The sequence below is a fragment of the Chelonia mydas genome, chromosome 2 (genome assembly GCF_015237465.2).
Source record: "Chelonia mydas isolate rCheMyd1 chromosome 2, rCheMyd1.pri.v2, whole genome shotgun sequence".
Taxonomy (NCBI): Eukaryota; Metazoa; Chordata; order Testudines; family Cheloniidae; genus Chelonia; species Chelonia mydas.
The window spans coordinates 235,076,130-235,102,077 of record NC_057850.1 but is presented as its reverse complement, the minus strand read 5'-3'; the positions used below and the strand labels follow the sequence as shown (position 1 = coordinate 235,102,077).

The 25,948-nt window shown below is 43.8% G+C and overlaps 1 protein-coding gene across 7 annotated transcripts in view; it reads right to left on the bottom strand.

Annotated features, from left to right (window-relative positions):
• Positions 1-11,966, bottom strand: part of CCNY (cyclin Y) — a 217,104-nt gene extending 205,138 nt beyond the window's left edge. For 5 of the 7 annotated variants that reach the window (XR_005224087.2, XR_005224088.2, XM_037890996.2 and 2 more), the window contains exon 1: positions 11,052-11,876. Coding sequence is in view for 4 of the 7 variants with exons in the window: in XM_037890996.2 (XP_037746924.1) it covers positions 11,052-11,205 (154 nt within the window). In the remaining 3 variants the exon portion in view is untranslated. Of the gene's footprint in view, positions 1-11,051 lie in introns of all 7 variants that reach the window. The other 2 variants (XM_037890995.2, XM_037890998.2) reach the window with 2 other exon arrangements.
• Between the last annotated feature and the right edge of the window lie 13,982 nt (positions 11,967-25,948).

Below are 25,948 nucleotides of genomic sequence, written 5' to 3'. Positions count from 1 at the left end.
GTGTATATAAAAACATCTTCTGTATTTTCCACAGTATGCATCCGATGAAGTGAGCTGTAGCTCACGAAAGCTTATGCTCAAATAAATTGGTTAGTCTCTAAGGTGCCACAAGTACTCCTTTTCTTTTTAAGGAACAATGCATCTTGGAATGCTCCAATCCACATAAGAATATTAAAGGAATTGGCACCCGAAATTGCAAGCCCATTAGCAAGAATTTTTAATGAATCTGTAAACTCAGGAGTTGTACTGTATGATTGGAGAATTGCTAACATAGTTCCTATTTTTAAGAAAGGGAAAAAAAGTGATCCAGGTAACTCCAGGCCTGTTAGTTTGACATCTGTAGTATGCAAGATCTTGGAAAAAAATTTGAAGTAGAAAGTAGTTAAGGACATTGAAGTCAATGGTAAATGGGACAAAATACAAGGTTTTACAAAAGGTAGAACGTACCAAACTAACCTGATCTCCTTCTTTGAGAAGGTAACAGATTTTTTAGACAAAGGAAACGGAGTGGATCTAATTTACCTCAGTTTCAGTAAGGCGTTTGATACCGTGCCACATGGGGAATTATTAGTTAAATTGGAAAAAATGGGGATGAATATGAACATTGAAAGGTGGATAAGGAATTGGTTAAAGGGAAGACTACAACGGGTCCTACTGAAAGGTGAACTGTCAGGCTGGAGGGAGGTTATCAGTGGAGTTCCTCAAGGATCGGTTTTGGGACCAATCTTATTTAATCTTTTTACTGCTGACCTCGGCACAAAAAGTGGGAGTGTGCTAATAAAGTTTGCGGATGATACAAAGCTGGGAGGTATTGCCAATTTAGAGAAGGACAGGGATATCATACAGGAGGATCTGGATGACCTTGTAAACTGGAGTAATAGTAATAGGATGAAATTTAATAGTGAGAAGTGTAAGGTTATGCATTTAGGGATTAACAACAAGAATTTTAGTTATAAGCTGGGGACACATTAATTAGAAGTAACAGAGGAGAAGGACCTTGGAGTATTGGTTGATCATAGGATGACTATGAGCTGCCAATGGGATATCGCCGTGAAAAAAGCTAATGTGGTCTTGGGATGCATCAGGAGAGGTATTTCCAGTAGGGATAAGGAGGTTTTAGTACCGATAGACAAGGCACTGGTGAGACCTCACCTGGAATACTGTGTGCAGTTCTGGTCTCCCATGTTTAAGAAGGATGAATTCAAACTGGAACAGGTACAGAGAAGGGCTACTAGGATGATCCAAGGAATGGAAAACTTGTCTTATGAAAGGAGACTCAAGGAGCTTGGCTTGTTTAGCCTAACTAAAAGAAGGTTGAGGGGAGATATGATTGCTCTCTATAAATATATCAGATGGATAAATACCAGGGAGGGAGAGGAATTATTTAAGCTCAGAACCAATGTGGAGACAAGAACAAATGGATATAAACTGGCCACCAGGAAGTTTAGACTTGAAATTAGATGGTTTTGGAATAGCCTTCCAAGGGAAGCAGTGGGGGCAAAAGACCTATCTAGCTTTAAGATTAGACTTGATAAGTTTATGGAGGAGATGGTATGATGGAATAACATGATTTTGGTAATTAATTGATCTTTAAATATTCATGGTAAATAGGCCTAATGGCCTGTGATGGGATGGGATCTGAGTTACCCGGGAAAGAATTTTCTGTAGTATCTGGCTGGTGAATCTTGCCCATATGCTCCGGGTTTAGCTGATCACCATATTTGGGGTCGGGAAGGAATTTTCATCCAGGGCAGATTGGAAGAGGCCCTTGAGGTTTTTCGCCTTCCTCTGTAGCATGGGGCACGGGTCACTTGCTGGAGGATTCTCTGCTCCTTGAAGCCTTTAAACCATGATTTGAGGACTTCAATAGCTCAGACATAGGTGAGGTTTTTCGCAGGAGTGGGTGGGTGAGTCTGTGGCCTGCATTGTGCAGGAGGTCAGACTAGATGATCATAATGGTCCCTTCTGACCTTAGTATCTATGAATCAGTGTTCCTGAAGACATTCAAGATACCATGTGGGCAATGGCTTCTGCCTGTAAAAACTGAGAGTCATGCATGGACATGTGACTTGCCCAGGTGACTCCAGAACTCCATGTTGGAGCTGGACTTTGCATAGGAGAGCGTCTCCACCCACAAGAGAAAGTCTATTTAAGCCTGTGGGAGACACCTCCATTTTGTCTTCAACTGGCTAAGGAGATAGCCTCTCCACCCCCAAGGATACCTGAAAGAAACTAGAACAAAGGACAGTAACTACAGGGCGTGTGAGTGATTGCCGGACCCGGACAAGAAGGAGATTAGTCTGTAAGAGGAAGCTTACTGGAACTGGTGAGGTTTGGCCTGTATTCAGTTTTATTAGACATAGACTCACGGGTTTTATTTTATTTTGCTTGGTAATTCACTTTGTTCTGTCTGTTACTACTTGGAACCACTTAAATCCTACTTTCTGTATTTAATAAAATCACTTTTTACTTATTAACCCAGAGTATGTATTAATACTTGGGGGGGGGGGGGGCAAACAGCTGTGCATACCTGTCTATCAGTGTTATCGAGGGCGAACGATTTATGAGTTTATAAAAGGGTAAAACGGACTTATTCAGGGTTTGGACCCCATTGGGAGTTGGGCATCTGAGTGTCAAGGACAAAAATACTTCTTTAAGCTGCTTTCAGTTAAGCCTACAGCGGTTAGGGGACGTGGTTCAGACCTGGGTCTGTGTTTGCAGCAGGCTAGCGGGTCTGGCTCAAACCAGGGAGGGCACTGAAGTCCTAAGCTGCTAGGGCAGGGAAAGCAGGGGCAGAAATAATCTTGGCACATCAGGTGGCAGCTCCCAGGGGGTTTCTGTGATCCAACCAGTCACACTTGGGTCTACTAATGATTTGCTCTTTTGCTCCCAAGGCTCCACTAGCTGGAAGACGGGTTCAACAGTTTCACACCATCAGGTGGCAACAATGTGTGCTTTTTCCAGTATAGCTTATTTCACTCACGAAACTGGTATAAACTGCTGGTTTAATCACCTCAATAGAGCCAAACTGCCAGTAACATACACTAACTGCAAAAATGCTTGAATGACGAGACATTTTTTCAGCATGGCCCTCTTAACCCGCAGTCCATTATCACGCGGTCGTGACGGCTTGACTCCCGACATCCGTGCATAAACGGGTCTGCACTGTATTTTACACAGTGTGAATTAACACACTTCCTGCAAATGACACAGGAGAAATGAGATTTTAGGCAGGCTTTGAACAAGGTGCTGGTAGTCACTTGGCAAAGAGGGATCAGAAAGGAAAAAGGCGATGAGAGGGGGAGGGGGAAAAAAACCAACACAAAAAGCAAGGAAAGCATCAACACTGGCATTAGTAGCAAAGTGCAATATAGGAGCCAAGCTCATTGTAGGAGCTTGAATGCAAACACAGTAGTTTTATTAAAGGCTAAGGTATCAGCGATACCTAGATGCACGACCTCCAAGAAGAACAGTAGGTGCTGCAAGGTATACTGTTAGAAAGTCAGTAAATGACAAACCTGTCTCTGAGCCAGAGACTGGGAGTGGCTAAGTCATTATGCAAGGTAGCCTATCTCCCCTTGTTTTTTTCCTACAAACCCCCCCCCCCCAAGACGTTCTGGTTAAACTTGGATTATTGCTGTGCACATTGTAAGATAAGTTTCAGAGTAACAGCCGTGTTAGTCTGTATTCATAAAAAGAAAAGGAGTACTTGTGGCACCTTAGAGACTAACCAGTTTATTTGAGCATGAGCTTTCGTGAGCTACAGCTCACTTCATCGGATGCATAGCATATCGTGGAAACTGCAGAAGACATTATATACACACAGAGACCATGAAACAAAACTTCCTCCCACCTCACTCCCCCGCTGGCAACAGCTTATCTAAAGTGATCCTCAAGTAGAGCCATTTCCAGCACAAATCCAGAGTGAGTTTGTATGTGTGTGGGGGGGGGGGGGGGGAAGGGTGAGAAAACCTGGATTTGTGCTGGAAATGGCTCTACTTGAGGATCACTTTAGATAAGCTGTTGCCAGCGGGGGAGTGAGGTGGGAGGAAGTTTTGTTTCATGGTCTCTGTGTGTATATAATGTCTTCTGCAGTTTCCACGATATGCTATGCATCCGATGAAGTGAGCTGTAGCTCACGAAAGCTCATGCTCAAATAAACTGGTTAGTCTCTAAGGTGCCACAAGTACTCCTTTTCTTTTTATTGTAAGATAAGTTATTGCCAGCAGGAGAGTGAGTTTGTGTGTGTGGTTTTTGGATGGGGGTGTGTGGGGGGGGGGGTGAGAAAACCTGGATTAGTGCTGGAAATGACCCACCTTGATTATCATGCGCATTATAAAGAGAGGTTTCAAAGAGGGATGGGCTGGGATTTGTGCTGGAAATGGCTCTACTTGATGATCACTTTAGATAAGCTGTTACCAGCAGGAGAGTGGGGTGGGAGGAAGTTTTGTTTCATGGTCTCTGTGTATATAATGTCTTCTGCAGTTTCCACGATATGCTATGCATCCGATGAAGTGAGCTGTAGCTCACGAAAGCTCATGCTCAAATAAACTGGTTAGTCTCTAAGGTGCCACAAGTACTCCTTTTCTTTTTACGAATACAGACTAACACGGCTGTTACTCTGAAACCTGAGTACTGAACCAGTGTTCCAGCACAGAGTTTGGGGTACTAAACTACACTGTTTTTTCAAAAGAGATGTAAAAACAAAAGATCAGTCATACTTACAGTAATTAAAAATCATATGGCCCATTTTTATGAGAGATGGGGAGGTGCTAATGTGAGCAAGATTACACTTTTAAAAACAGTTTAGTCTGTGGTATGCAAGATCAACTACCTAAACACTCCAAACTAAACTAAGACAGTGGCAAAATTGCTTTTGTGGGTCTGGGTCTATTCCTTCATGAAACATGGCCCTGGGTGTTCAGAAGATTGTTATATTTTATCAGCGCTCAACTGGATACAAATGAATGTATATCTTTGTGTTGACTGGTTCTATGGAACAAAATTATACGTGAGACATCCTAAATATAGACACTGAAATCACACAATAGTCATTCACAGAGAAGGGGGTATCACTGCCTTAAGACTTCAGCTTTTCAATGTATAGATTTGGAATCCACCCCCCACACTGTCACTAGATCCCAGTACGAACCAGTTAAAATTGTAGACATTTCAGGCCAAATTCTGCTATCAGTTATACCTGTGCAATTCTGTTGAGGTCAGTGAGATTGGAAAAATGAAAATGAGGGCAGGATACAATCCACCATTCACTCTGAAAGGAACATTCTCATTCAGTAAATCTTCATTAAGTAAACCAGACAGATTATAAAACCGTACTACACTTGAGTTTTGTACTTGGCAACATATAAAACTTCATGATTCTCACAGAGTCCAGCACACCTGAGGCACACTATGTAATCTTAATTCAGATGTTCTCACGTGGCTACTACCCATTTTCACAAATAAACTGCTTTCATGGTGGACTGTTTTTCAAGAGTTTGTCTACCAGCTGCAGAAAAATTAACCCACCACAAAAAGTGTTGAATAGGTTTATTATGGATGTAGTCACACAGGGTGCAGTTATCTGATCTGCAATTGGCAATGAAAAATGTGACCCAGCAACATTAGAAGGATTTTGCAAGGGGGGAAGGAGGGGTGGAACAGAGTAACTTCTTACAATAAGAACCGTATTTCCTACCAAAAGCAAGTTATGATTAGCCCCTGCTCAATGAGCTCAGTCGGTTTCAGGTTATGACAGTGGTCTCATACCATATATCCTTTGAGGTTATCCTCTCTCCACCAAAGCTCAATAAACAAAGAGCCTACTGTGGGAAAAATCTGCGCCACCCAGGAAAATCAAGTCGGAGAGCCACCTTTTTCAGATCAGCAATCTCTCAGTTCTTTCACTAGTTAAGCCAACAGTGGATCTGACTGTGTGACAACAGACACGCTGACATCATGTATAAATGTAGTCTAGACCACAGCTAATCTGTAAACCTAAATTTCCTTTATTGAGCTAGCTTTTATAACAGCACCTAGCACCAGCACCATAACACCTGAGCCCCTTACAGAGTCCATTGTGCCATTTTCAAATCCAGAACCCCCATGTCCAAATGGAATACACGATCCAGCCCACATGTCTTAATCAGACCAATAACCAAATACTACAACAATTTTAAAGTGGACAGTGTCTAGCAAAAGACTGGGTTAAAAAAAAAAAACAGGTCATCTAAGTAATAACAGCAATTTACTAGATTGACACATTAAGTGATCTACTGTTCTCTCTTATATTTGTAGCCAGGATACTGCTAGATAAGTCTCTTGATGAGCAACAGATATAAAAATGGGTCATCCAAATTCATGAAGAAGTCCTTAGCTCAGTGGTTCCCACACTTGTTCCGCCGCTTGTGCGGGGAAAGACCCTGCCGGGCAGGTTTGTTTACCTGCCGCGTCTGCAGGTTCGGCCGATCGCGGCTCCCAGGGACCGCGGTTCGCTGCTCCAGGCCAATGGGAGCGGCTGGAAGCAGCGCGGGCCGAGGGACGTACTGGCCGCCGCTTCCTGCGGCTCCCATTGGCCTAGAGCAGCAAACCGCAGCCAGTGGGAGCCGCGATCGGCAGAACCTGCAGACGCAGCAGTAAACAAACCAGCCCGGCCCCCCAGGGGCTTTCCCTGCACAAGCGGTGGAACAAGTTTGGGAACCACTGCCTTAGTCTATTGTCATAACTTTCCTGAAGCAAGATTTTAAAGGTTAAACCATTTCATATACTTTAAAAGTTTCTATGAGCAATCAGTCACTAAAAAGAGTGGGCATCCTCTGAGCTCTATGTTAGAATTCCTCTTTTGCTTTTGGGAAGCATATAGCAGCAAAGCAGATAACCAGTTATCCTTACTGCCTCTGTCTATGCCTGAAGATAATGGTCTAATTAACAGTGAAACTCAATGGATTCAACTCTTCAGAAAAATGTGTTGTTGACTGATAATCAAAAAGGTGATTCTTGAAGCATTTCCACATGGCCACCACCCAGAAAAAACATTCAGAAAAGGAGTTTAGCCTTCTCACTTGGAAGTCTCTGAAAGAAGTTTGTTCCCAAATGTTTCCAAAATTCCCTTCACTTACAGACATGAAGAGTTCCTGACATCTTACAAAAATGATGCTTTTTGACAACACGGCATCAGGCAGGTATATCTGTAGGCCCAATCCTACATTCCTTACTCAGGCAGAACTTCCATTTAAGACAATGCGAGTCCCCTCCGCTGCAAGAGCTGCATGATCAGGTCCTGTAATTGCAATTCACTGGTACCTCAATTCATGACAGCATTTGCAATGGTTTCAGTGCAAAGCACAGAACGACTAGCAAACCTCAAAAGGTTCTGTTTGCACACAGGCTCTCAAGAGTTCATTTATTTACTGGAACCAGTTTCTTCAACAAAATTAGGCTGGCAACTATAAGAGAAGAATCTCTTTCACAAGATATCCATAGCTTCTACTTAGCCTGGAAATGCCACAATAATTAGTTCTCTCACTGTATTTCAGCATTTCCATTTTGGTCCTGCCCTGGACCAAAGCATGCAATGATGCAAGGAACAGACAGGTGAGAGGTTACATTTTTCAAACCTTAGTAACAGATTAAGATTGGTTTAAGGATGGGAGAAGGTTTAGGGTAGTTTTATTTTACAAAAGTTGCTTTGCCCAACCCTAAAAGGTAGAGTTCTATAAATCTTGATTAACACAAGAGGACTGAAGGCAGATTTGAAGGTAGAGGACAACAACAACAACAACTCATTCTACTCACCACAATGTGTAATTCCTGAAAGGGCAATTCATAATTAGTACTTGTGTCGAGAGAAAAAAAAACAGTGCTAGTGAATTAGCATTTCCAGAACTTGAACGTCACTGTCAAACATACTGTATCCGACAGTGATGCTCTCGCTGCAGTAACAGGTAGCAAGAAACACAGGTTAAAAAAACAAAGTGGCAAAGTACCCAAACTGTTTATTTACAGTGGTACCACCAGTTTTTTTTGTTTTGTTTTTTTTCAAATATCCAATTCTTGAAGAGCTAAATAGCTCTCAAGAATATTTCACGGATTTTAGATATTTTGTAGGATGCCTGAAGAATCAAGACCTTCTATTCTCTCTTCACACACACACAAAGAATTGACCACAGTACTGTTCCTTCATTGTTTCATGTAAATTTTTTCAAGTTATTGAAACAAACAGTAGAAATATTATTACAGTGCACTATTTGTTGTTTTTTTCCATTGTGTCACCACAGCTATCTGTTTGCCATATAGTTTCAAGCAATCTGAAAACAAAAATGTACCCAGTCTCAGGAAATAAGATTCCAGAAAAAGAAGTCTTATTACATTTTGTAATCAGTCTATTGTCTTTGACCAAAGACCTCCAGTGGATCTGACTGCAACACAACAGATATGGAAAAGTATTTCAAATTAGTTTTATCCATAGTATCCCCAATTGTGTTCAACGAAGAAACACTAACTCATTCTTCATCAGTCTCCTCAATGAAAACTGATGCCTCTGACCCTATACCTAATCAGTATCATAGGGAGGAGCAAGATTTGAGCAAACAGCAAGGCAAGGGAGACAAACCGCAAAATTTGTTATATGCTCTTAGAGTTGAAGGCAACTCCCCCACCTGAGAACTTAACTTCATTTGCCACAGTGCTGAGCCTGATGAAACAGAGATAGATAGTATTTATTTTCTATGTTCCACTGGTAAAGCACAGGGTCCTTTAACTGACAAGAATTTATTAGGACAGAGACAACATGCACACATGTCCCATCAGTGCTTCCATTCATGGAGTACTGTTACTGATCTGAAAATTGGTCTAACCCATTGGTTCTCAAGCAGGGGTATGTGTACCCCTGGGGATACGCAGAGGTTTTTTCAGGGGGTCCATCAACTCATCTATTTATTTGCCTAATTTTACAACAGGCTACATAAAAAGCATTAGCAAAGTCAGTACAAATTAAAATTTCATAAAACTTGTTTATACTGCTCTATATACTATTCACTGAAATGTAAGTACAATATCTATATACCAACTGATTTATTTTATAATTATATGGTAAAAATTAAAAAGAGCAATTTTTCATTAATAGTGTGCTGTGACACGTGTATTTTTAGGTCTAATTTTGTGAGAAAGCATATTTTAAGTGAGGTGAAACTTGTGGTATACAAGACAAATCAGATGCTTCAAAGGGGTACAGTAGTCTGGAAAGGTTGAGCACCACTGGTCTACCAAACCATGAAGAGAATTCTTGGCAAAAAGTAAGTTTACAAAGAAAGACATTGAGAATTTTCTGTATTGTCACCACATTAAAGAACAACTCCCCACCCCCAAAAAAAACCCAAACCTCTCACTTAAAACTATAGAGCAAGACCTGTTCCTACTGATGTGAAACATGACTAGATATTATCCATACCATCATGCAAAATGGTGTTCACTGCCAACCTGGACAACACTGGTATTACAAGAATCAGTCATTCACAGGTCAACAACTGGCTCGGAAATCTTCCCCAATTTTCTCAGACCTGACCATTACGCATTTTTTTTTTTTTTAATAGTCCAATTTTTCTATTGTGGAAACAAAAATGTCCTAAAGACAAGTCACAATTCCAGAATGTAACTAACTTAAAAGAAATAATCATAATCTGAGGTAAAATTACTCTATTATTAAGAGCTAAATTTTAGCCAATGGTGAGAACTGGTTTAAAACAAAGTTTGCAATTGATCACAATCTATGAAAAAATGTTGAAAAAAATTAAGTGTATGCCAATGTGACTTTTTTGGCTTTCTAGCAAAGGCAATTCACGTCTAACTATGAGAAAGCTGATGTTTTACCGCTTACGTTTTAGAACTATTTCAGCTAATCAGAAACTAGTTTATACTTAAACATTAAAATCACACCTAAGAATAGGCCAGGTTCTAATTAACCAGAGCACACAAAAGGATATTGGTCATTATTAAGTCAATGAGAATAAAGTTTTTCCAATAATACTGTAGAAAGAGAATATTCATCACTCCATTTTACCAATGCCTCATCCTCAGTTTAATGGAAGGAAATAAGTCACTGGAACTGAAGGTTGTTACAAGATAAATTCCTCCCACTTCCATAACTATCTGGGTTTTTCCTTTATGTTTTATCCCCCAACCAGGACTGGCTTTGGCATACACAGAGCAACAGATGACCAGTTGAGTCCACGGACCACCTTTGTTCAGGAAAGTTGGGTGGGCCAAAATTCACTTGTGAAATTCAAACAGTTGAATGGATTGGGTCTGGAAGCTGTGGACCAGTGTAAACAGTGTCACATCAGTCCACGCTGGGCGAGGGGGCAAATACAAAGATCTTGAAAGTATGGTCTGGGGTAAATAGCACTCCAGGCTTTCATTCAATGCTAAGGTGGGAGAACTATAAAGGCCTCAAATCAGAAGAAAGGGCAGATAAATAATGCCATAGCAATGTACATGGCAAGAATCCATGAAGGATCCTAACACTGTGTACCACATACTTGCACAGGTGGAATCCACACAAATAGAGCTACATCGTGACCTATTAGAATGGGGTCAATAATGCTGCATTGTGCTATACAAATATAGGGGCACCCAAAGACCTCGAAGTTGTGGATGGAGGCATAAAACCCAAACAAACCCTCTGTCTCACTATATATTCTGCAATCACCAAAAGACCCAGGAAAAAAACTGTAAGAGGAGGGGAGAGAAGAGATTCCCTCGGGGGACAGAAGTGAGTAAACAGTGAGAAGCAAGGAAGAGGCGACGGGAACTCCCAAGGTGTTTGGGGAAGGAGGGAGGGCTGGGGGTTTCCATGTTTCCCCCCTTGAGCAGGACAGCAGAGTGTCCCCCACTTGGCAATTCCTGTGCTTGTAGGAGATGCATTTCCCTGGGGGCTGCCCCTGTGGCTGGAGATAGAGGGGATTTCCCCAGCCCAGAGGGGCTGTGGGGGGACTTCCCCGGCTGCCCTAGCTGCCGGGAGCTCCCCAGCCCAGCAGCCCCCACACCTCTCGTACCGTCTATGTTCTCCCGGTCGCTGATGTGCTGCAGGTTGCAGCCCGTGTCCTCGCGGCTCAGCTCGGGCTCCGGGCGGTAGGACTCCAGCCGGGAGTGGGCATTCCTGCGTAGCTTGGGGCTGGAGGAGACGCAGCAGGAGGTGGTGTTCCCCATCTTCCTTCGCCGCCGGGCCAGGCGCGGGAGGATGCAGGGGGAGCCCGTCACTGGCGGGGGCGAGAAGCCATGGGCAGCAGCGGAGAAAACAAGAAGCAGCAGAGGAAGAGGCGGTGGCGGCTGCTCCCTCCAGCCGCGCTCCCTGGCTGATCCCCGCGGCGGCTCATCCAAGAAGCCGTGCCCCGAGCACGTCCAGCCGAGCGGAGGGCGCAGCTGCTAAATCATCCTGCCCTGGCAGGCAGGGCACAGGCCGGCTAAGCCTGGGGCATGCACAGCCCCATTGCCAGCGGCGGAGCGGCCGCGCTCCTCCTCCGCCTCCCCAGGAGCGGGCTGGATCCACTCCCCCGGCGCACGCGGCGGCGGCGGCACCGCAGCTTCCCAGGCTGCCTTTGCAAAAACGGTTCCGGTTCAAGCGGGTGGCGGCAACACCTGCCCGCCGGGCTGGGAAGGCAGACACGGGGCGCGTGCAGCGGCGCCGCCCGCTCCCGGGGTGCGCCCAGCTGCGGCGCTGCTGCTGCGCCTCGGGAGAGGGGAAGCCCCAGGCGCAGGGCCGTAGCCCCTCCTCCCGCGGCGGCGGCTGCCCTGGAAGGGAACAGAGCGGCCGGGGGCAGGCAGCTCGTGCGGGGACCGCGCCTGTCCAATCTGCGGCTGCCTTCCCGTCGCGCCGCGGCACACCAGCGCCGAACCTCGCTCGAGGCTCCGCCCCTTGCTCCGCCCCTTGGCCCCGCCCCGCCTCTTCCCCCCCAGGCCCCGCCCCCGACCCGCCAGGTTGCGGGAAGAGCCCCCCAGGCAGCCCCGGGCTCCCCACAGCGGCCCCCAGCTGCTTGGGCGGCTCTTACTGCGACCGAGGTCCGGTCTGGCGGGGCCGGGCCTTTCGGCGAGGGCAGACTCGGACCCGCCCCAGCCTCACACGCCGGTGCGGCTGGCAGGGGCAGCGCTTGGGGGCGGGGGAGTGATCCCGCCGCCGCCGCCGCCGCGCTTCCCTCTCTCCCCCGCTTCCCTCCATTCTCACTCCTCCGGCCGCCCTGTCTGTCACACTCACCCCCTCTCTGCCTCTCCCTCCCGCCGTCACATTCATGGCCCCTGCACAGAGCTCATGGGCCCGCCGCTTCTCCTCTGCAAAGCAAGAATCAGCGCCCCCACCCCTGAGCCCATTTTCTTCACGCTTTTCCCCCTCCCCCTTCCCTTATTTCTTCAGGATTCTCTCCTGGCCAAAAGGGGGCTTCAGGGGCGCTGGAACTGGGGGTGCCCCAGCAGCACCCCCTGGCTTTAAGTTACAGTGTTGGTCAATGGCATGCAGGACTCCCATTGTAACAGATTTCGGAGTAGCAGCCCTGTTAGTCTGTATTCGCAAAAAGAAAAGGAGTACTTGTGGCACCTCAGAGACTAACAAATGTATTTGAGCATAAGCTTAAGTGAGCTGTAACTCACGAAAGCTTGTGCTCAAATAAATTTGTTAGTCTCTAAGGTTGTTAGTCTCCACAAGTACTCCTTTTCTTTTTACAGAACAACTTGAAAGTAATAGAAATGGGCCAGCCAGACAGTCCAGTTAGGCACAGAGTTGGAGTTTGGGTATGGGAGTGAATCAGGACTAGGGGTCAGGTTTGACAGCATCGAAATCACACAGGTTGTTCTTGTGCTATTTTTGCCCCAAATGACAGAAAACTCACAAAAGCCTCTGTATTCTTAAAAAGAAAAGGAGTACTTTTGGCAGCTTACAGACTAACCAATTTATTTGAGCATAAGCTTTCGTGAGCTACAGCTCACTTCATCGGATGCATTCTTAAGATGTCATTTCCATTCAGATCTCAGCCAGAAAATAGGCCCTTTATAATTTATGATTGATCAAACTATAGGGGCTGGCCACGTAATCCAAATTACACCCTCTGCCTGTCCACCTCGCAACAGACATTCACCAATGGCAAGTAGGAAACTTTCTTTGGCAAATGGTATTCTAAGCCATCAGTTTGTTAAGTATTAATTTGCATAAAATTGTTTCTAGCCCTGAAGGTGACAAAGATAATCTTCCAAACATGAAGTGAGTGTAACCAATGCAGTGCTGTCTTCCTACACTCCATTGTCTCTATATTCATAGCTTTCCCAAACAGCAGAGTGACTACTCTCAGTTTCAGTGCTACGCAAGACGGAGATTGTGTTTTATATGAATTATTGTTGATTGATTGCTGTGCCGAGTGTTTAATTCAAATTAATTGTAGATTTCCAAATGTTATTTATTTTTTTAAACATCGCATTATTTTAAGCCAATCTCATGATTTTTGGAGGCCTGATTCATAATTGTTGAGCACTTTGGTTTGCCAACATTGGTAGAAGAAACCTATACTTCTCAGGTTATGAAAAGAGTTTTGTCTTGTGGCTTTATACTGTGGCGGCTCAAAGCAGTAGTCTCATGAGATTTGGTACTGTTCTTAAAACCTCAACTCCTGGAGTCATGTGATTATATGAGAGTTTCAGCTTTCATCCTTTAAAAAGTACATTTCTGGACTCATAGTTGCATAAAAATCTTTGATAACGTGCTCTAAGGCACCCTCGAGGCTCAGAAACCAGAAAGCAGAGGAAAAGAATCCAGTTTTTTAAAAGTAAATCTCATCTTTTAGCCAATTACAATTTTATGAGGCCTGACTCATATTTGAATGCTTGAGGTTGACAATATTGCAGTAGCACCCAAAAAGGTGTGTAACCTTTATAAATGCACAACTTTTGATGAGTTATTTGTTTACTTACCCATGGCTGTTTGTACTTTACTTTATGTACTTTAGTAACACATATTAATGGGAGCATCTTTCCTATTTTCTTCCGTTGGGAGTGAATGTCTGAGTTTCACCCAAAGAAACAGAAATTAAAACTTTTTGTTTTCCTTTTTTAGGAAAAGTGTTAGCTTATGCACTGTAATGTCTAGTACTTTCCATCATTAGCCAGGTGTCACAGTGACTGAGCTAAACTACCTCTGATTCCTCCTGGTCCTGTCACGTGCACCCACCTTTCAGACTCAAACCTCTAGCTATCATCTGGCTGAGGTGGAATCATACAATTCTCCCACTCACAGACCAGGCCCTGGGTTGCCGTCCTCTGGTACTTACCATGGTTGCCTTAGCAGGTCTGACTTAGGTTCAGACCCTATATTTCTGTACCTTCTGGGACAATGACAGTGGTAAGCACTGATCAAATAGTTTTCTTCAAGCAAAGTATTATTTTTTTAGAACAAAAGCATATTAGAGAAAACCTAACACCAGTAAAACACACTACACATGTCTAGCTTAGCAGGTGTCTTCCACATGAGAACCCTAGTTAGGACTGGCTTCCTATAATCTCTTCCATGGAGCCTCTCTCTGTCTGCATGCCTCCCTTGTCAGAACTCACTGATACTGTCTGGACAGCCCCTCACCTTCTTCACAGGGATCAAGACACTTTTTAACAGTTTGTAGTCCTTTTTGATCTCTAGCTTCCCACCCTGGCAAAACAGCTGTGCCATTTCAGCCTGGAGCCTTGATGGATGCTACTGTCTTTTGACTGTGTGCCTGGGTATTCTTATCTGGAAAGCCAGTGGGTTACCTTCCTGTACACACCCATTGAATGTGAGCATTATAGGCATATAATAAACATTACACTTTCCCCCAATATACTATAATTTTCCCTCACTAACAATTATTACATAACAGTATTCATAACATTATGACATAGTTCATTTCTGGCACACTAGGTTCTTTGTATAACTTTATATATTGTATGCATTTTCGTCTATAACACTAAGAAACTTTGGCCAAAAACAAGCACTTATAAAATGATACCTAAATAAACAAAACAGAAATATTTCACAGACATACATCTAGCCATACATGCTAGTAACTAACAGAGTGTATTCACTCTTGCCAATCTGTTTCTCTTGGCGCTAAGTAAATGCAACGTCTGCTGCAGGAAATATGCCATTAAATGCAATGGGCTGGATTCATCCCTTTAATGAGAGTGTCTCAGCACCTTTTAAAAACAGTTTTATTTGCATGTGTAAATCTGGAGTTAGGCACCTTCTATTAGAACTGAATACAAAATTCCTACTAGATAAGAAGGAAGACAGAAAAATCAGAAGTTGTTATTGGAGGTGAGTTTTGAAACAATTAAAACACTGATATATTTTTAAACTAGACATTTAAAAAGCAGCCTTTAAAAAGGTATAAGACATTTTGAACAAACTAATGTAATTTTCTCTTTTCCTATTTGGTTACTTGTGTTCTCAATTTTATCTTGACTTGTATTCTTCTTGGTTTCACCCTCAAATCTCACTTAGTTGGCAGTCTATTGATAAAAGAGGCTGGTGCTACATTATGTATTTAAAAGATAAGGGAAGAGAACATTGCTACAGGATAATGGACTCCTGCTGGTGCTACACAAGAGCTGAACCCAAAACACCTGTGAAATAAATGTCAAAAAGATATTCTTGGATGTTCAATTATAATGACTTTATTTTAGTGACATCAAATACATGATGAAAAGGAGTACTTGTGGTACCTTAGAGACTAATGCGTGATGCAAATCTTATTATTTGATAGCTCTTGGTACAGTAAAGTCAGAGCTGCTCCCTGAACCATTATTAACTTGGTTAAGTTCCATTGACTTCAAAGGAAGATCTGTTGTGTGTTTCATTTGATCAGAGATCAGCATGAGCTTCTTTCTTCTGTGAACAGCTCTATTCTGCCTACTGCAGGACAACCAGAAAGCCCCTCAACACTAGGCCCAGGCCTTTGAAGATTGGCCTGCTTGAAGCTGACTAGGCTTATATGGCACTTACTCCTGCATAACTACACAGCTTATCCCACAGGAAAGGGAGTGGGCTTCAATAAGGAGGGTTACTGTCAAGTTATGAAGATGGAACCCATCAGGGTTCATAAGGTTTGATCTCTGAGATCTTCCTATAACGTTCATGAAAACTTGTAAATGATTCGGACAGTCTGAGGTGGATCATTGTACTGCTTAAAATAAGAAGTTTTTTGACTCCAGGTACCACTGTTGATGTACAAGAATCTGGAAGATAGTTTTTAATCCAAAATCATTTTCAGTCTGTACAATAAATAACATGGGAGACAGAAGTGAAAAAGTAGGAATGCATTATAAATAATAGACTGGTGGCAACCATATCTTTTTAAATGGATTACATTTTCCAGGCTCATAATTTACATCTGGAAAAGAAAATAAGCTAGAACAGAAACTTCCGTCATACAACTTCCATCCCACTCTGCCCCCTAATGGCTAACAGAGGTCCTACTTGCAATAAAATGTCAAAATTTTAGCCCCAGAGCAACGTTTTATAAACCCTTGAAAATAAAAGTTTAAAATGAAACTTCTTGTCATCTCTTAACTAAGACAAGGCAATTTGATCACCATTCAATTTCAATAATGGAAAGAATTTTTGACATGCTTCATTTATAGGGTATAATTTCTTCAGTCTCTGTGTTATACCAATAAAATAAAAACTAGCAGGATCTTATTAAAGGGGATAAGACAAAATGTCACATTTATTGTGAATACAAAAATAATCAGAGTAGGCAGTCAGTTATAGCTATAACATTTCATTCAGTTTCACATTCATTCACACGTTCGTTCATACACACACACAGGTCGTGCAAATTTGTTATAGTTACCAGCCTGGAGGTTGCTCATGCCAAGTTACCAGCCAGGTAACTTGGGCATGAGGGTAGAGCTGAGTCTTTGTCAGTTGCACATCCGATGCTCCTGGAGGGTGGTAGCAGAACTGGACTCAAAGTTCTCAGTTTCTAGAATCTATTTTTGTAGGAATTTATTCCTATACCAGTCTACGGGAATTTCTTCATCATGCTGTTGCTGAATCGATCAGCAGATGGCACATTCCTGACAGCTCTGTGCTGCCAGATGTTATCTTGTTCTTTCGTTCTCCCCTCCTTGAGGCTGTTGGGTGGATTCCAATCTGCCCTCCGGGGGTCCTCTGCTTGTCTCCACTTTGCGCATTCTTTGGCCGGATACTGAACACCTCGGCTGGCACCTCCCTGGTCATTCATTTATTATCTACACCAAGCATCCATCCACAAACATCCTCTATCTCTATTTTAATTACAATTGTTAACAAAGCGAGATAAATACAACAAAAGGGTGGGGAGTCTCTGTGTGCTGTTTCTGTTGTTACAAAGTATCGCTTTGAGTCTCTCTCTGTCTTAGGATGTACTTGCAAGTTTCACACAGAGAGGGAGAGAAACAGTTAAAATGAAAAAATTCTTGTCATCTCTTAACTAAGACAAGACAATTTGGTCACCATTCAATTTCAATAATGGAAAGAATTTTTGACATGCTTCATTTATAGCGTATAACTTCTGCAGTCTTTGAACCAATAAATGTATTGTGTTCCTAATGGCACATTTAAATGTATATGTTCCATGTATGATAAATAAGGTTTAGAAAATAAAGTCTGTTATCCCAAAGGTAGTAAGAAAAAACAGAGTTAAATAAGAGTAAATGTCATTTTTATGTGGAGATGATTGACAGATCCATATTAAAAAAATCTAATTCTATGCTAATTAGAAATTTAATCTGGTCATTCAACCTATTTGTGTTTATTCTGATTCATTGTGTCAAATTGTAAAGAATTACATAATTAACCTGACAAAAACTCCATCTTGGGACTTTAAAGAGGTGAATGCCCTTGAGGGTATGTGAATTTTCTGTCAAATGGAGCTGAGACTAGAGACTTCTAGTTAACCTTTCAGTGCTAAGTGCCTACACATCAAGGAAGTAGAGAGAGAACAAACATCAGGGTTTAAATAATTGTGGAAAATAATGAGAGAAATTTATTTGAGTATTATTTAATGAGACTCCATCTACAGAGGAGAACAGACCTTTTAATGAAGTCCAAGAATAAAGAACGAATGTAATAGAAATACCTACACATATAAACAGAACATAAACATTGCAAAGAGGTATATCTAGCAACAGAGCGTACTCAGTCTGGCTATTCTGTTGCCACTTGCATTTAATAGACCCATTGTCAGCTAAAGGAAGAATGCTATTACAACCACTGGGCTGGATTCATCCCTGGTGTAACTGCACTGATTTCAGTTGGAGTTGGTTGTGCTCAGCACTTCCAAACACCAGGCTACTATTATTAATCAGTCATACAGACCCAGATCCTCAAAGGTATTTAGGCTCCTAACCTGCATGGAAACCAGTGCCAGTTAGGAGCCTAAATACCTTTGAGGATCTGGGTCACAGCTACTTAGCTCTCTCAGACACTACTGGACTTGGGAGGGAAAGGGGCAAAGAGGGGTCTGGATAGTGTCTGCCTTTGCTATCACCGCCACTTCTTTGGCCATGGGGAAGGAAATAAGTCTTTTCTCCCTTCAAATAAGGAGGCTGGGAGCACTGCGGCCACCATTTCATATTGTGGGCTCAGTTGCCTGACTGCCAGGAGCTCTATGCCTCCACTGCATGACCGAGAACCAGCCTTCCCTTCTCCATCCAGAAAGCGCAGAGACTTCTTTGTAAATGTAGAAATTATTCCAGAATGTCTATATCCCTGAGTCTTCTCTCAGCTTCTCAACCTCCTCTGGTGCTTCAATAGCTGCCTCACAAGATAACCCTGTTGTAAAGGCTGACAGCTTCATCTGGCGCTTTAGCTCTACACTGTAGCAGGATGTGGTGGTGGAGGGCAGTCTGCAAATTCTTCAGCCACACTACTCCTAGCCTTAACTAGCCTTGGGGAGACCTAATTCTTAAATCACAATGCAATATGCTTCTCCACAGAGCAATGCAACATGTGAGAGATCAGTCCAGTTAGTACCTGTTTTAGGAGGTGGTATTTAATGGTTGAAATAAATAGTTGGTTAGATGTAGGTGGAGAAATACTGTGTTTACATAAGATTTTGTTGCTGGTCAGCTCTGTTGGCATTACTTCTGCAAAAGTGTCTTAACTTGTGAACATTTTCCACTTGATTGTTTGTTTAAACCATGCAGGCAAGTTCACGAGTAAATTAATATCTGACACATTTCCTTTCCTGGTCACATGGAGTCCCTTGCTGTGGTTATTTTCTTTAAGAAAGAAATCTCGAGCAAGAAAAAAAAATCACTAGAACACATGCAGTGACAAAAACCACTGTGTAATCATGCAGTTAGAGTTTGTAGATGGGGTTTTCTGGTGGATCTAATCGTAGGAGCCACAAGTAAGGGTATCAAATGTTTGATCCCAAGTGGACTAAAAGTGCAATTAAGTACATCTTATAATAGTTGCAACCTTTCTGTCAGGTGTTGTCAGCACCTGTAAGGGCAGGCTCAAATAGTTAGGGGTCCCTCTTAAAACTAGAGGGTCACACACCTTGTTGCTTCAAGGCCAAGCTCACTGCTCACCACAGGGCCTCCAGGAATTCTTCTGTTCCCTGTGTGCCCTCTCACTTCCCTCTGTATTTCAGGGACTCCCAGCAGCTCCCATCCCTCATACCACAGACTCTGTGTACCCTCACATTCCCCCTACTGCCAGGGTCTCCCATTTTTCCCCCCCGCAATAAGAGGGGCTCTGTGTGCCCCATTGCCTTCTCTGCCACATGCCAGAGACCCCGTGTGCTTTAATATCTCCTTTCCCATACTACTGTCCCCCATTCTAGGTGCTCTGTATGCCCTTCGCCCCACATCCACAGACCCCCATTCCTCCCTTTGCCCCATTACATGGTTTCAGTGTGTCCCCCATTCTCCCCATATCAAAATCCCCTAGTCCCTTTTCTCTCCCATGCCAGGGCTCTGTGTGCACTCTCCTTCCCATCCCCCATTCTTTTTCTTTCTGTCTGGGACAAAGGTCATTCAGAGTGTCGGCATCTTAAACTGTCCTGGGAGTGTAAGCAGAGCTGAGGTGAGAGGTGTTGTTATGGTGGAAGGTGTTAACGGTGGCTCTCAACTGGTCCTTTGATCTACAGACAGTTACAGAAGTGACTGAAGCTACTGGGTCTACTGGGAGATCAACTATCACTCTGGTGTGGCGCCAAAGACATGCCATTTCTATAAGGAGCTGCACGTCATTCTTGGCGACAACCCCACATCCACCATCAAGAGTCCCATGGATACTTTGGGGTCAGTGGAGGCAGCGGCCAGCGGACTCAACCATGATGACAAAGTGGTGGACAAGAAGGTAGAGCTGGAGGATGATGTGGAGCACATGGCCGGGTCTTCTGATGGCGAGGCAAGTCAGGACCTATTTTCCACTCTGGAGGAGTCTAGCCAGTCCCAGCACTCCAGCTGTGGTGCGCAGGATGCAGGAGAGGGGAGTGCCAATAAGTGCTCATTTTTGTACAGTGAGAGGAGATTGAGCTCTCATGTATATTGTTATATGGTAGAGGAGGGATAAGGGACAAAAATTAACAATAGAGCCTGTCTGTCCACACAATGGAACCATGGCGGAAAAGTTTGTTAATGTACATGGGGATGTTCTGGGAATCCTCCATAGGGATCTCTAGGAAACTTTCCTGTAGGTTGTAGTGGTCCCTTGCTCTCAAGTCGGGAGAGAGTCCACTCCACCTCACTGCGTCAGGCAGCAGCACTTGGGCTCAGACCTCACTGGTGGCAATTATTTCTGCAGGGACCAGAGTGGCACGCAGGTGAGCAGCATACGGAGCCAGTCTGAAGCCACATGCATGCAGGAGTTACACCCTTGCATCCTGGGTTACCCTTAGGGGTGAGATATCGGGTTCGATTACCCTAGCCTGTGGAAAAGAGTACCAATATTCAGAATAGGCTCCTTAGACACTTATAGTAACCCCCTTCTCAAACCACCTTTTGTCCCTTCTTGCCCATTTCCCCTTAACCTCCACCCAAACACACCATTATTGGGATTCATGCTGAACTGTGTGCTAGTCAAGGGACAGTGGGAAAGAGGTGTACATAACTTTTGTGATTCACAGCAGTGAACACACTCCCAACACTGTCTCTGTTCATTGTTTCTTTGGCTTCTGCAGATGTGCCCTTGGGAACCCACTCCTCCACACCAGCAGAGTGTGGCAACCCAGGAGGAGTAAGGAGGATATGTTTCACAAAGTGCTGCAGTCAACAGATGCAGCATATAGCGAAACAAGAGCATGGAGGGAGACTATCAATGAAAGACTCAGGCTGGATGGAGGTACGTTGGGTGTCCAAGGATCACTGTGGGCATTTGCACATTCCCCACTGGAATCTTCTGGTCTGGAAAGAAAGTCCCAGCATGCAGCTTTCTATACAATCCAGTGTTCCAAAAGATGCGTGTTTCATGTGCCTTCCCTAACCACCCCATGCTGCTGTCAGAGAAACTCCGGTGAGCCACCGGCACCTGCAAGACAATGGAGAAGTATCCCTTTCAGTTGATGTACGACGTTGGGGGCCAAAATTGGAATATGCATTCCATATATTGCCCTGCCGCAGTTAGGGAATCTCACTGTCTCAAAGCCATCAGTTGTTTCCAGCACATTACTGTGAGTCAGAGTCCTTTGTAAGAGGAGGCAATTAATGATACCACACACTTGCATCACCACCTCCCCCACAGTGGACTTTCCAACTCCAAACTGATTCGCAACTGACTGGTAGAAGTCTGAAGTTGCCAGCTTCCACACAGTGATTGCTACTTGCTTTTCCACTCTGAGGGCAGTTCTCATTTTGATGTCCTTGCACAGCCGTGCTGGGGCAACCTCCATATAGTTCCAGGAAGGTGGCTTTGTACATCCAAAAGTTCTGCAGCCACTGCTCATCATCCCATACTTGCATCACGATACAATCCCTCCACTCAGGGCTTGTTTCCTGAGCCCACTACCGATGGGCCACCATATGCAGCTGCTCCATGAATGCCAGCAGAAATCTTGAACTATTTGTTTCCATGGCAGACAGCAGGGCAGGCATCACCGATTCACTCAGTGTTTTGCAGCTCATGAAATACTGCAGAACCAGCCACATAGTGTTCATAACACTCATCATTGGTCAGTAGCTCAGGATCCATGTGCTCAGGCAGAGATGCTGGGCACACAGCTTACAAGGACTGTTGAAAAACAGTGCAAAATGAAGCAGGAAGCCCATGGAATTATGAGATGGAAAGCACTGCATCACAGGACAGCGAGCACGTCCCCATGATGTACTGCGATCCGTTCCCAGAGCTCCCAGTGGCAGAGGGTGACAGAGGGTGGTGAGTTGCACTGTGGGATAGCTGCCTATGATGCAACGCTCTTTCTGTCAATGCAAGAGCAATGACTGTGGATGTGCAGAGCCAACACAAGGAGTGTTGGGTGGACGTGATCCACTGATGTTATTAAAGTGACTTATCATCATCAACATAACTAAAGTCGACTTAATACTGTAGTGTAGACATGGCATTAGGAAGAAAAGGTCTTCATGTGTTGCTAGCTGTGAAAGGAAGAGATGCATACCCATTGTCAACATGCACCAATATCAAACTATCTAAGAACGCAGACAAAAGAAATGAAGTAGATTTATTTCTTTTTCATGATCAGATGGGATCTTCCATTTTTATAGGAGAAAACATGAATAAAGCGAAGGGTGTGGGAGGGAAAGGTTGTAGTTAATTAAAAGGACTCTCACATACTATGGTGTCCGCAGAGCACCTCAGTCTAGCTAGCAAAATCTGAATAACTTTTGTAGTGCCATCTATAAACCCTTCTCATCTGAATCACCCCTGCGGAGAGGAGCACATGTAAGCAACAAATCAAGCTTCCTCTTTAAGAAAAGTACACATGACCAATATAAGCCTGTTTTTATTCTCAAATTCATCCCCCGGGCATGATACCCTTCAGGGCTGGAATAAGGTAGAATCCATGGATTTGTGGATCAAGCCCTGAACTGGAAGGCACCCACAAACTACAACTCTATATGAGGGGTCTGCCGTCAGAGACTGCTGGGCCTGCCATGGGTACTGGGAAGAAAAAAGCATAGCAAGGGTGAGGCTAGAAAAAGAAGAGAAGGATGTTATGGAAAGCTCTCTTCTATCAATTAGCAGGTTTGGTAACCTGTTCTTGCATCTGGTAATAAGAAGGTTTCTATTTTCTGTGCGAAGACTACTACAAACCTAGCAAACACAGAGTGGATCTGGAATCCCTGACTTTTTCCAGCATTTCATCTCTGGTCCCACAAAAGGCAGATTTTCTGGTTTATTTTGCACATCCTCAGCTAACCCAGAACTCTTTAGCCACGTGACCCTCCTAGAGGATATTATAGTTGCTATTGAGATGCTGCGGTTTCAAAGGCATCCTGTGTGGCTTGAGGGAATGTTTAGCTATATTCTCCCACAGCTGTTTGTCTGTTTTATCCACCTGTAATGTCTTAGACGGTGAGCAATCTGGGGCAGGACATTTTTTTATTCTTTACTTAAGAAGGATGGTCCAGTGGTTAGAGCACTGGTCTGGGAGTTAGAAGACCTGGGTTCAATTTCCTGCTCCACCACAGGCTTTCTGTGTGACTTTGGGCAAATCGCTTATCCTCTGTGTACCCCATCTATAAAATAGGGATAATAGCACTTTTCTCCCTCACAGGGGTGGTCTGAGGATAAATGCAGTAGAGACTGAGTTACTCAGATATTATAGAAATGGGAGCCAAATAATTAAACAAAATATATGATTCATATGGTACTTTAAGGTATACACAGTAGAGTTCTTTGATGCATGTCCCGTGCCTATCTTGAAATGCCTGGTGGAGATTGATGTAATTAAGGAACAAATCACTTTGAAGTTTCTGTGGCTTATGAACTCTACCCACAACATCACTTGACTGAGTGAGCAGGCAGAAGTAAATCAACTGAGAGAAGAAAAGCTAAAAAGATATGAAAGTAGCCATCTTTCCACTCTAAATAGAGCCAGTGTAAGTCACCAGAGCTTGTAATATGGCCCTGGGAAAATTAGTCACTGACCTAAAAACACTTCCCACTGGATGTCTGTGACTACATTTCACATATTGCAAAGAAAAATAATCACTGACGAGAAAAGAACAAAAGTAGATAAAGAAACACCATATGGTGAAGTGAAAATAGATTGTGCTAGCAAGTACATAAATAAAAGTATAAGGAATATAAATATAACCAAAGTACATTAAGTTAATATTATTGGCTAATTTAAAATAGTCAAAAGCCAAAACAGAAGACTTGAGTCTGCCTCTTAGTAGAAATAAAACAGAGGTTTCCTTTAAATCATCCAACATTCTCTAAGCACAACAGGAGTGGGTAATTGTACATCCCCAGTTTGCTGCAATCCCAAGCAGCACTGGCGTTTTAGAAGTTGGGACTCCTAAAGATGACCTGACATTTTTCTTTAAATCCAGCAATTTATGGTTAAACAGGAATTCAGCATATTGATTTAAAACATATTAGGCCACATACTCAGCTGGTATAAGTAACCAAAGCGCTATCAAAATCAATGAAGAGGCACCAATTTACACCAGAATCTGGACCACTTTTTTTGCTTTTTAGATTAGTGATGTCCACACCTGCTGCAAATCACTGGCTCTCACTTTCCAAAAATGCACTCTGCTGATTGACTCATACCAACCATAGGATTCCACTTGAGGTGGTTTATTGGGATAAAGGAAGCCTATGTTTTTGCATTTGAATTTTACTGTTTTCCAATGCTATTAATGTTCTTAGGCCTGATACATCATTCCATCACTCCAGTTTTATGGCAGTGTAAGCTAATTGCACTCAGTGATGTCACACTAATGTAAAACTGGAGTGAAATGCTGGTGAAACTAGGCCTTTGTTTTCAAACTGTTCTTCAAAGGAGACGATTCAAAAGACATTAAATCATGACAGCTCAATCACAGTTTAGGCTCAATCACTGCAAGATATAGAGCACATTGTGATAATTTATTAAATTCTAAGAAATAACGTGGGAGCATATTACAGCATATGACTACAGGCTGCAACCCTCCTGCATAGGCTTGGCTTGAAAACCAGAAGATATATCTTCTCAAATTCATTTTTCTTGAACAAACAGTGCAGAAAAGCAATTAACTGCCTTTCTATAAATGTTGTTTGAGATGTGTTGTACATATCCATACCACTGTAGGTGTGTGTGCACCTTGAGCACAGATGGAGAACTTTTTCCTTCGGGATGGCTTGAGCATTGGGATGGCTTGAGCACTCTGTTGTCACATGCCCCTGTGTGCTAGTATAAGAGGGTGGAGCTGCCCCTGACTCCCCTCTCCAGTTCCTTCATACCAGATAGACTACGACAGAGAGGAGAAGGAGGGTGGGTCATGGAATGGACACGTGCAACACATCTTGAAGAAAAGTTACAGAAAGGTCGGTAACTGTTAAGCAGGACAGGGCAGCAAACAGTCCAGGCTCTGGCCTGCAGTCAGGTAGAGCTGTAGCACCAGCCCAGTGTAGGGGCTCAGGTAGGGGTGAGCACCAAGCCCAGTCCCTGGAGCTCAGGTGTGGGTGAGCGCCAGACGCGGTCTGTGGGGCTCAAGTAGGGGTGACTGAGGAGTGCAGGCCTCCTGACCCAAGGAGGGCGACTTCTGCCACCCCATGATTGGGGTGGCGGGGGAGACGCAGGCTCGCCCAACTCCACCATGTCCCAGCCCAGGGCCATAGCAGGGGCGGAGTGGTCTGCCACTGGGTCAGCGGGGATTCACCCGCAACAAGCTGACCTTCTTTCAGGCCTGCTCTCAACCAGACTGTTGCCTGGTTTCCCTGGGCTGCTTCCTACTCACCCCCTCGGCTGTACCTGTGTCCAGGGGTCATCCTCAGTCTCCCCAG